At 54.3% G+C, this 12,228-nt stretch overlaps 2 protein-coding genes across 8 annotated transcripts in view; one reads left to right on the plus strand and one right to left on the minus strand.

The window, feature by feature from the left end:
• The window catches only part of THAP4 (THAP domain containing 4), a 691,437-nt gene that overhangs the window by 542,273 nt on the left and 136,936 nt on the right, over window positions 1-12,228 (plus strand). The window lies entirely within an intron of this gene.
• The window catches only part of D2HGDH (D-2-hydroxyglutarate dehydrogenase), a 33,918-nt gene that overhangs the window by 20,147 nt on the left and 1,543 nt on the right, over window positions 1-12,228 (minus strand). The window contains exons 3-6 of one of the 2 annotated variants that reach the window (XM_050751969.1): window positions 6,870-6,927; window positions 5,796-5,935; window positions 4,553-4,746; window positions 3,477-3,645 (exon numbers count right to left, since the gene is read on the minus strand). In XM_050751969.1, the coding sequence (XP_050607926.1) occupies window positions 3,477-3,645; window positions 4,553-4,746; window positions 5,796-5,935; window positions 6,870-6,927 (561 nt within the window). The other variant, XM_050751970.1, reaches the window with a different exon arrangement.

Raw genomic sequence — 12,228 nt, forward strand, 5'->3', positions numbered from 1 at the left:
TGGGAGGCCAAGGCAGGAGAATTGTTTGAGCTCAGGAGTTCAAGACCAGCCTGGGCATCACGGTGAGACCCTGTCTCTACAAAACAATTTAAAAATTAGCCAGGTGGCCGGGCGCGGTGGCTCAAGCCTGTAATCCCAGCACTTTGGGAGGCCGAGATGGGCGGATCACGAGGTCAGGAGATCGAGACCATCCTGGCTAACACGGTGAAACTCCGTCTCTACTAAAAAATACAAAAAAGTAGCCGGGCGAGGTGGCGGGCGCCTGTAGTCCCAGCTACTCGGGAGGCTGAGGCAGGAGAATGGCGTAAACCTGGGAGGCGGAGCTTGCAGTGAGCTGAGATCCGGCCACTGCACCCCAGCCTGGGCGGCAGAGCAAGACTCCGTCTCAAAAAAAAAAAAAAAAAAAAAAAAAAATTAGCCAGGCATGGTGGTACACACCTGGTCCCAGCTACTTGGGGGGCTGAGCCAGGAGGATCCCTTCAGCACAGGAGGTCAAGGCTGTAGCGAGCCACGACTGCACCACTGCACTGCAGCCTGGGTGACAGAGCGAGACCTTGTCTCTCAAAAATATGCAAAAGAGTAATATTAAAAAAAAAAAAAAAAAAAAAACTTTCCTGATAAATCATGACCCTCGATCAGCCCTACACAGCCCTACACTGACTTGCTGCCTGGGAGGTTCACAGAATTTCATCCTATGAACTTGGTCACTCCCAGGCTGCACAGACCCAAAGCCCCCTAGCAAAAGCAGAAACAAACCCTCTCTGGAGGAAGGTGCTTTGTCTTTGGCAACTAGGAACCCCTACAAATAATTCTTCAGACGTAACGAGCTGAACGCTGCCACAGCCAGCAGGAACCCCTACAAATAATTCTTCAAACGTAACGAGCTGAACGCTGCCACAGCCAGCAGGAACCCCTACAAATAATTCTTCAGACGTAACGAGCTGAACACTGCCACAGCCAGCCAAGCACAGAGAAACTAAGGAGCCAGGAGGGTGAACCAGCAGGAACAACAGACGCTAAGACAGACCACACAGGCTGGTGCAGTGGCTCAGGCTCACACCTATAACCCCCACACTTTAGGAGGCCACGGTGGGAGGATCGTTTGAGCCCAGGAGTTCAAGAGCAGCCTAGGCAACATAATGAGACCCTGTTTCTACACACAATTTTTAAAAAATTACCTAGGCATGGTGGTGTGCACCTGTAATCCCAGCTACTCAAGAGGATGGCTTGAGCCCAGGGGCTATGATCACACCACTGCACTCCAGCTTGGGCAACAGAGTGAGACCTTGTCTGTAAAAAAACGTTTACAGACTGACTACAGACTTGAAAAAATGGAATTGCCTGATTATAAAACATCATAAAAAATTATTCAAAGTTTTTTTTTTTTTTTTTTTTTGAGACAGAGTCTCGCTCTGTCACCCAGGCTGGAGTGCAATGGCACAATCTCAGCCCACTGCAACCTCTGCCTTCCGGTTTCAAGCGATTCTCCTGCTTCAGCCTCCCAAATAGCTGGGATTACAGGCATCCACCACCATGCCCTGCTAATTTTTGCATTTTTAATAGAGACAGCGTTTCACCCTGTTGATCAGGCTGGTCTCGAACTTCTGACCTCGTGATCTGGCTGCCTCAGCCTCCCAAAGTCCTGGGATTATAGGTGTGAGCCACTGCGCCCAGCCTAATTTTTGTACTTTTAGTAGAAATGGGGTTTCATCATGTTGGCCAGGCTGGTCTCAAACTCCTGACCTCAAGTGACCCACCCACCTCGGCCTCCCAAAGTGCTGGGATTATAGACGACAAACTATGTTTAAAGACACAAATGGTGAGCTTGAGAATACCCAGAATAAAAAACTATAAAAAGTAACATTGTAGATTTGAAAAAAATAATAAAACTTCTAGAAATAAAAAACTTTCATAATCAAAATGTAAAACTCAATGGACAGAGCGAACCATCCATGGAGGGGTTCAGCAGCATATAAAACACAGCAGAAGGGGGCATTCGTGAACTGGAAGACAGATGAGAAGAAATCATGCAGAATGCAGCACAGAGAGACACGATGATGACAATACGGAGGGCAGATTAAGAGACACAGAAGACGGACGAGACGTTCTATCCTGAATCACATTCCCAAAAGGAGAGGAAAACACAGGCAATATCTGAAGCAATAACGGCTAAGAATTTCTAGAACTGGTAAAAGATGCCAAGTCACAGGTTTAAGAAATTCAGTAATTCCAAAGAGATGAAAAAGAACTAACACCACACACTGAAAACTTTAGAAGATCAAAAAGAGTGATGTTTAAAGTGGCCCACAGGGGGCCGGGAGAGAGGCAGAATCCCCTCACAGCAGAGCCTACAGACAGCGAAGTACCCAACAGCAAGGAGGCCAGAGGACAGGGGGCGGCATTTCCACCGAGATGAAAGAAAACAAACGACAGCCGGCAGCCGAGATGAAAGAAAACAAACGACAGCCGGCAGCCGAGATGAAAGAAAACAAACGACAGCCGGCAGCCGAGATGAAAGAAAACAAACGACAGCCGGCAGCCGTGTGCCTGCGGAGAAGAGCCTTCAAGAATGAGGGTGAAATAAAGGTATTTTCAGACACACCAGAAGGGAGGAAGTGGTCACCAGGAGACCTTTACCTCAGGAAACGAACGAGGATGTGTTTGCAACATACTCCCAAACGGAAGATCGGACGCAAGAGAGTGGAAGGCAGAGACAGTGGCCATAAAATAACTATCCTGGTGAGACTGTTTAAATACGGAACACACATCGCAAGATGTAAGTGCTGAGGGAACAAGCGGAGTCTCAGCAGCCTCCAGGGCTGCCCAATCTTCTGGCAGCTCAAGACACTGAACTGGGAGTCGGTGAGCTAGACCCGCCACCACTCACGCGAAGACTGCTGGGCTGTGCGACTTCTGAGCCCCTGAGGAGGAGATGCTGGATAAACCCGCCCGATTCAAACGAAGCAAGAAAGGAGACAAAGGCACGTCCCGGGAGAACCAAAGCAGCGGCCGTGAGGAAAGCAGGCCTGTGGAGACACGGCAGCAGGCAGGTCTGCTGAGACCCCCAGTCTGGGCTGACTAGGGAAGACCCCCATTACAGGAGGGAATTCTTTATCCCCACGGTAACTAAGAGTGGTGTCCCGAACTGATGCCAAATGACAGCACGTCCCTCAGTCTTACACCACAAGCTACTTAACTAACACAATGGGGTGAAGGAGGCAACACAAGCCTCAGTTTTGCTATGAAATGAAGTGTCCTCTGACCAGAGACAGAGACAGGCCTCACTCCAGACCTTTACCCACGACCACCAGGAAAGCCAGGTCCTGGATTTGATTCCCTTGGAAGCAGAGATGTCAGGAGATACGGGAACCGACAGTCCTGGGGGGGTCCCTCCATCCCCTTCCTCACACCAGCACTGTCAGAGCAGACGCTCGAGCCCAACTCCCCGTCTCAAGGCACAAATCGAGGAAGCCCACCGAGGAAAGCCACGTTCACAGCCCTGGGCTTGGGTGGACACAGGATGGACACCGCAGTGATGACCCCCAAAGTGCCCTCCGACCCGATGAACAGCTGCTTCAGGTCATAGCCCGTGTTGTCCTTCCTCAGGGAGGTCAGGCAGTCCAGGATGGTGCCGTCGGCCAAAACCTGGGGGCGAAGAGAGGCGCGTTCACCCGCCTGCCAGCCTCCTGACACCGCGTCGGTCGCCTCCAGGGCCAGGTGACACTGCTGCAACAGCCTGCGGTCACGCCAAGAGGCTGATGGATGGACTTTCCTCCCATACGAGTGACACCCCCCACACACAGCAGCTCACTACCCAGGGGGCACGCCCAGGGTTGGGGGCAGTGGGGAGGCTCCCCGGGAGTAGGGCATTGAGAACGCAGAAAAGAGCCAAGCCCAGGACCCAGCCACCTCCGGACCCACCAGCCATAAGGCAGCAAAGCTCCCGAGCTGCGGGCCTCTCCGTGTCCTGTGTGCTGGTACTGGGAGTCGGAGGCTTCTACAGCTCGTGAGTGCAAGAAAGTAATTTATAATAAAGATAATCAGTGGCTGGCCAGAATAAAAGCTACTGGAGCGTCATAATTTACTGGATGGCAGCAAAGCATGGTTTTGTGTTTGCTTCGTCCACGTGGGTAAACAGGACAGAGAGCTCTGCCCGTGACACTCGGCTGGTGAGGGTGCAGGGAAACGGAGGGGCCCTGGAGGAACAGCGGTCGACACAAGGTCACGAAGCTGACCCTGGATGAGCCTTCCTTCACACCCGGCTCCCGGAAGCCCACCACTGCCAGGGCGGCGGCCCCTGTAACTGCATCCTCTCCATGTGGCCCCGAGGCAGTGGACACAAAATCACCCTCTCATGGGAGGGCAGGGCAGGGCCAGGCCTCCCTCAGGATGGGGGTGTATGTAGCCCGCACGTCCCTGAGGGGCCCAGGGCCAGGAACCAAGACCTCCCACCCCGAGGGGCCCCATGCACCTGCACTACCACGTGGGCCCACGAGAGCCGCAAGAGGACACCCCATGGCCACCTCTGCGCCAAGCGGCCGCCCCAGCTCACCACTTCCAGGCCCAGGACAGTCCCATGCAGTGAGCCGTATCGAAGAAACCGCAGGCCCCCGGCGTTGGTTGCCACGTTTCCCCCGATGTGGCAGCTGCCCTTGGCTCCTAAGTCCAGTGGCATGATAAAGTCCCGTTCCTCCACGTAGTGGCTCAGCTCCTCCAGGACGCAGCCCGCCTGGCAAACCAGAATTCCTGCAGAGAGCGACCAGGCTGCCACAGCACTCGGCTTCCAGTGGGCCCGGGGCTGGTGGGGCCCACCCCCATCCCGCACAGGCAGCCCACCCAGAAGGAACATCAGCCTCAGCGCCAGGGCCGAGGAGAAGAGGCGCCCCCACATCGCTGGCCCAAGGCTGAAAACATCCGGGCCTAACAGCACCTTTATGATTACAGTGACACAAAAGAAAAATGGGTAACATGAAAAGAGAGGGAAAAACTTCCCACCCACACACATGCTCCTGGAAAGGAGCAGAAGGGGGAAGATTCTCGGCTGGGGCTGATCCTGGCCCTGGGCACGTGGGACAGTGTCTGGAGACATTCTGGGTTGGGGGTGCCATGGGCACCTCGTAGGCAGAGGGATGCTGCTCAACACTCTACAGTGCAGGTGCCTGACCAGAGAGTGACCGGGGCCTGGAGCCCGGCCTTGTGGGGAGAGGCCCAGCTCCAGAGCAAGACCCTGGCACCCTGGGTCTGCCACGCCACGTGACCACAGGATCCCCTCACACCTGCCACGCCCTGGCGCCCTGGGTCAGGATCTCCTCACGTCTGCCACGCCCTGGCGCCCTGGGTCTGCCGTGCCATGTGAGCACAGGATCCCCTCACACCTGCCACGCCCTGGCGCCCTGGGTCAGGATCCCCTCACGCCTGCCACGCCCTGGCGCCCTGGGTCAGGATCCCCTCACGCCTGCCACGCCCTGGCGCCCTGGGTCTGCCGTGCCATGTGAGCACAGGATCCCCTCTGCCTGCCACTCTGCACCGCACACACCTCCAGAGTGGGCTGGAGCCAGAAGGGACCGGAGTGACAGCCCTCACCATACGTCATCAAAGTGACCCCACAGCAGGCATGTCTGGAGGGGCCAGGCGAGGTGGGGCTGGGCGGCCAGGCTACAGACGTTGGTTCTTTCCCCAGCTCCGTCCCTGACTCATTCGCCCACCCAAGCACTGCGAGTTGCAGACACTGGCAAGGAAGAACTCCACCAGCACCAGGAGGGACACCTGGGCCCCGAAGGGCGGCACAGGCTTACCAGACACACTATGGAAGCTGAGGACCTTGTTCATGCGGGCAGTGGAGAGGATGATCTCATCAAAGACGGGGACGCTGCCACCCACCATGCCTGTGTTGCCCCCCTGTGGGTTCACGGCCAGGTTCCTCTCATGGCAGTGCCTGGGATGAGGACAGGAGGCATATCGGGGCTCTGTCCCCACCCCCACGCTACCATCCCCAAGGACACGCCACAGGACCAGTGCCTGACCCCAAATCCTGATTACTCTGCTCTGCCTGCAGCCCCGGCGGCGGTTTCTCCCCAGCCCACGCATGTGAGGGATTCTGAGGAAGGACAGATGCCAATCCAGGAGCCGTGCACAGGGTGACGGAAGTGGAGGCCCCGATTCTATGTCCTAAAAGACTTCCCGCACAGGACAGAACGTCCTACACGCCCCGCTCCCATCCTTCCCGTTCACACTGTGGTCACAGAGGGACCAGCTCAGGGCTCCTCGACCGCACCGCCCCCACCCCCTTCCACCCTCTGCCTGCATCTCCCCAGCCTTGGCCTGTCATCCCCCAGATGTGTGCCCAAGGACACCTCCCTCCCAACCAGTCTGCACCTTTGCAAAGCCCCAAAGCCTTGAGCACACCCAACGGGTAAGGGTTTGGAGAAACCAAAGCTCCCTGACCTGGAGAGAGGAATCTGCCCACGTACATTAAATAAACCCTGGAGGCAAGCCCCAGGGACGGAGTTTAACAGAGTAAGTGCAAATTGCCACAAAGTACCTGCTGAGGATGATCTAAAGCACTGTCTACAATCATGGAAACCTGGAGACGAGTGCCACCCTGTAGCGTGTCCATGGGGGAGGATCTTTGCTGTTACAGATGGTGCCAAGAAATGTGCAGGGGCATTGCCAAATGGGGGGAAATGATTACACACCATAGATGCATTGAGATAGCACTTAAAAACCACAGAACAAACACTGAGACACACAAACCAAGATGTCATCGGCTGGCTTCGCACCACGTCACCCCAGCTGCCCACAGGCTCCACGAGGAAATGACCGGCAGGCAACACAGAAGGGCTTGGGGGAGCCGGGCGCCACCACCTCACCTGAGGATGTGGGACACCTCCTCCGAGGTCCGTGGCCTCAGCAGCACCTTGCTAGAGCCTGTGACAGGAAGGAAACCCCGTGAGACAGCATTGGGGGAGCTGCAGATGAGGCAAGTGGGCGCTCTCCCCAGAGCGAGCTTTTTTCTTTTGGAGACGGAGTCTCACTCTGTTGCCCAGGCTGAAGTGCAGTGGCACGATCTTGGCTCACTGCAACCTCTCCCTCCCGGGTTCAAGCAATTCTCCTGCCTCAGCCTCCCGAGTAGCTGGGATTACAGGCACCCGCCACCACACCTGGCTAAATTTTGTATTTTTAGTAGAGATGGGGTTTCACCACATTGGCCAGGCTGGTCTTGAACTCCTGACCTCATGATCTGCCCACCGTGGCCTCCCAAAGTGCTGGGATTACAGGCGTGAGCCACCATGCCCAGCCCCCAGACAGTGATCTTATTTGGGAAGCTGAGGAGAGAGAATCACCTGAGCCCAGGAGGTCGAGGCTGCAGTGAGCTATGATCGCAACACTGCACTCCAGCCTGGGTGACAGAGCAAGACCCCGTCTCAAAAAAACCAAAACTAGGTCCCACGTGGGAGGTGGCAGGCCGGGCACTGGGCAGTGTGCAGAGGTGGGTGAGGCTGGGCCCTTGGACGAGAGTCCCACAGGCCAGGCATTGGCGGCTCTGAGGTTGCCCACTCACTTGTGGTGAGGTCAGTTCGGTTCCATGGTAACAGGCTGTCTGCAGGCTTCCCTCCTGCCACGCCACCACACTTCGTTTCGTGATGTGTGCGCACCTCACACGCAGACACTTGAGACCTTGTGGACATCCTGTCGTTCCTCAAGCTTCACCCATTAACATCTTTGATTATCTTAGACTGAATCAGTTACTAGGATGGTTGCCAACGAGTGATTTTCCTAAATCCAATCGTCCACCTACATTTCCTTTTATTTCTTTTGAGACAGGGTCTCACTCTGTCACCCAGGCTGGAATGCAGTGGTACAATCACAGCTCACTGCAGCCTCAACCTCCTGGCCTCAAGTGATCCTCCCACCTCAGCCTCCCAGGTAGCTGGGACTACAGGTGCCTGCCACCACGCTCAGCTAATTTTGATATTTTTAGTAGAAACAGGGTTTTGCCATGTTCCCCAGGCTGCTCTTGAACTCATGGCCTCAAGCAATCCACCCACCTCAGCCTCCCTAAGGGCTGGGGTTACAGGCATGAGTCGCTGCGCCTGGCCTCTTAGCTGACTCTGCCACGAGGGAGGGCTTTCCCCTCGCTCCCACTGACACGTTTACGTAGCTGCTTATTCACAGTGATGAGGGCTCTTGGCTTCTCATTTTATTCACTGGGCTGTAAGTCTCGGCTGCCTTATTTGCTGAGTGCCTGGATGTGACCAATAGGAGCCCTCTAAGCTAGTTGGCCGGCGTTGCTAACCACTGCTGCCCCAAGTGAGCTGGCGTCTTTCTGCCTTTGGGTTTCCTTGAGATGACTTTCCCAGGTGATGGGGGCTGCAGACAGACGGCAGGTGCAGTCACAGGTGCCTGTCACCTCTTCACGGAGCTCTGAGAACCAGGCTGTGGTGTCCACCTTACTTTTCTGATCGGAAAGCCACTTAATCTCTCTTTCATCAAACCAGCAATGTTTGCAGAGGGGCCTGCTGGGCGCCTGGGCCTTGGCCGACACTTCAGCGCAGCACCTGAGGGAACTGTGGCACCTGCGCTCGCTGCATCCCTGTCCCCAACTCAGCTCGGGAGCCCCAGGACTCATGGCAAAGCTTTCGACTTGGGCACACTTGGGACGCACCTGTGACAGGGTTGTCAACACATACATGAGTGCGCCCCACAATGCAGGCCAGGCCGCATTCCAGACACAGAATGCGGACAGAAGGACAGAATTTCCCACTCCCGTGATGTTTACCTTCTAACGGGAAGGATAACAAGGACGGCTCCCTCCCAGTGGTCCAGTGTTAACGATGGGAGCCCCACAAAGAGAGAGGGGGCCGTGGGGGCAGAGCCGCCAGAGGTGACGCAAGGGTGCAGCCTGTTTTCACACCGCGAAACCCCCACCTTCCCGCCAGTGCAGGCATGCTCACTAAACGTCTGCAACATCCATCCGGAGCAAATGGTCTAGATTTTTGAATATGATGCTTAATGAGTTTTCAGAAGTCTAGACATGCTCTCTCTCCAAAAGCAAGCCACACTAAGGGGCAATTCATCTAAAATTCAACAACTAAGCCTCATCTCAGTAAACACCTACTGAGCAGACATTCAAGATCAAACCTGTGGACTCAAAGATGAGTGAAATTCAGCCTTACCCTCACCAAACTCCGGGCAGCAGGATGCAGAGGAAGGTGCCCTCCCACAGGCGCACACAGACACTGAGGGGCGGCCCTGCAGCAAGACAGGGTGTCCATGGCCACGGACATCCAAAAAGGGTGCTGACTGGAGAGAGGGGTCCCAGGGGGACAGCCAATTCTTGCCCAGTCAGGCTCAGGCAAGGCAGGGGAGAGGAATAGTGTAGCCACCCCTCAATCTCAGTTATAGCTTCCACCCCACTCCTGCAAGCCCTGGGAGAGCCCCCTTGCCCACTAGGGCAGCAGCAGCATAGCCCAGGGTGCTGGCCTCTGTGCAGGCTGGGAGCACAGGAATCCAAGCCTTGTGCTCAAGGCTCACGCTAGGTTCCTGCCCCACTCACCCACATGGTGTTCTCAAGGCAGCAGCTCCAAGCCTCATTTTGCAGGGCAGGCACTGAGGGTCAACTGCCTAGGGTCACCCAGGCAGCAGTGCTGAGCCAGGACTGGGGCCTGACTCAGTCAAGCCCAGAGTGGGCGTCCATCCTCACCTGGCTCCAGGGACAACACTCAGGCCCTGGGCCATGGTGGACACTCAAGGCTGCAGCTTGAGATCGCCCCAGAGGGATCCTTATTTAGGGAGCAGGGTGAGGGTGGGGGCCGTTCCACTCAAGAGAGCTCCTACGTAGTGACCATTGGTCCAGCGATTTCCAGTGACTCCCAGCCTTTCTGCAGGGAAAGAGCTGCTTCCATTATCTGAGCCTAGACCCCAGTTCAACTTGCTAACTTTCTGAACTGTTTTAACATACACTGCACTCCCAGATTACATGGTCTGGAAACTCTGAGTATTCTTAATACTTTCAATCTTCTACAAGGGCCAAAACAACAACAACAAAAAGATTAAAAAAATTCCAGATCTTCCCAATGACAGCACACCCTACGTTCAGCCCCAGGACCTGGTGCCAGTGCTACAGGTTTAAATATATCATTTTGTTGTAAATTAGAGTCAACCAATTCTCTTCTACCTCACTTTACTATTTTAGCAAGAATACCATGTTGATTTTTTTTAATTGTGTAAGCACATAGGTTATGTTATCTCAGAAATCATTTTTTTCTATCACCCAGGTTAGACAGCAGTGGTACCGTTACAGTTACTGCAACCTCAACCTCCCAGGCTAAAGCTGTCCTCCCACCTCAGCCTCCCAAGCAGCTGGGACCACAGACACACGCCACCACACCCAGCTAATTTTTAATTATTTGTAGAGATAGAGTTTCACCATGTTGCCCAGGCTGGTCTTGAACTCCTGGGCTCAAGTGATCTCCCACAGAACTGGGTTACAGGTGTGAGTTGCCACACCAGCCTGCAATCATTTCATAAGAGAAAACTGGGTTAGGCGTGGTGGCTCATGCCTGTAATCCCAGCACTTTGGGAGGCCGAGGTGTGTGATCACCTGAGGTCAGGAGTTCGAGACCAGCCTGGCCAACATGGTGAAACCCTATCTCTACTAAAAAAATACAAAAATTAGCTGGCTGTGGTGGCGGAGGCCTGTAGTCCCAGCTACTGAGGAGACTGAGACAAAAATCACTTGACCCCAGGAGGTGGAGGTTGCAGTAAGCGGAGATTGTGCCACTGCACTCCACCCTGACAGGGCAAGACTCAGTCTCAAAAAAATAAATAAAATAAAAATAAGAGAAAACTGGGCACTGTTACCAAAAGGAAGTGCCAGCCCCGGAGGCTGAGAAGTTCCTCATTCATGCACAGACTTGTAAGCCAGTGGGCAGGAGTGCAGTGGGAGGAGAGGAGCAGGCGTGGCCAGCCAGGAGCCCTTCATCTTACCTAGTGGGTTCCAAAAAGATATGTCCGCTTCCCAATGCCCCAGGACCTGTGAATGGGACCTTATTTGAAAAAAACGGGGCTGGGCGCAGTGGCTCATGCCTGTAATCCCAGCACTTTGGGAGGCCAAGGCAGGCAGATCACGAAGTCAGGAGATCGAGACCATCCTGGCTAACACTGTGAAACCCTGTCTCTACTGAAAATACAAAAACAATTAGCCGGGCATGGTGGCGGGCACCTGTAGTCCCAGCTACTCAGGAGACTGAGGCAGGAGAATGGAGTGAACCCAAGAGGCAGAGCTTGTAGTAAGCCGAGATCGCGCCACTGCACTCCAGCCTGGGCGATAGAGCGAGACTGCGTCTCAAAAAAGAAAAAAGAAAAAGAAAAAATGGTCCAGCTGAGCGCCGGGGCTCATGCCTGTCATCCCAGCACTTTGGGAGGCCAAGGTGAGTGGATCACCTTAAGTCAGGAGTTCAAGACCAGCCTGGTCAACATGGTGAAACCCCGTCTCTACTAAAAATACAAATTAGCCAGGCGTGGAGGCGGGCGCCTGTAATCCCAGTTACTTGGGAGGCTGAAGCAGGAGAATTGCTTGAACCCAGGACAGGGAGGTTGCCGTGAGCCGAGATCGCACCACTGCACTCCAGCCGGGGCAACAAGAGTGAGACTTCATCTCAAAAAAAAAAAAAAAAGGAAAAACAGTCTTTGCAGGTGTAATTAAGTTGACAGTACTGAGGTGAGATCATCCCGATTAGGGTGGGCCCTCAATCCAATGAGAAGTGTCTTTATAAGACAGATGGAGAAGTGTCACGGAGAAGAGAAACCTGTATGAAAAACAGAGGCAGAGACTGGAGTAATTTGGTATCTGGGGCCACCAGGAGCTAGAAGAGGCAGGAAGGAGCCTTCTCTGGAGGCTTTGGAGGGAGTGGAGGGAGCGCAGCCCTGTGATACCCTGATTTCACACTTTTGGCCTCCAGAGCTTAAAGAATAAACTTGTGGGGTTTGGTGGGGAGGGGAATTGTTTTGTTTTAGAGATGAAGTCTTGCTGTGTTGCCCAGGCTGGAATGCAGTGGTGAGATCACATTCCACTGCAAACTTGAACTCCTGGGCTGGAGTAACTTTGTTACTGTTTGTTTTTTTAATCCTGGGCTGGCTGATTTTATTTATTTATTTATTTATTTTTATTTTTAGAGACGATGGGGGAGAAGCGGCGGTGGGGGAGTCTTGCTACGTTGCCCAGGC

The sequence above is a fragment of the Macaca thibetana genome, chromosome 12 (assembly GCF_024542745.1).
Source record: "Macaca thibetana thibetana isolate TM-01 chromosome 12, ASM2454274v1, whole genome shotgun sequence".
Lineage (NCBI taxonomy): Eukaryota > Metazoa > Chordata > Mammalia > Primates > Cercopithecidae > Macaca > Macaca thibetana.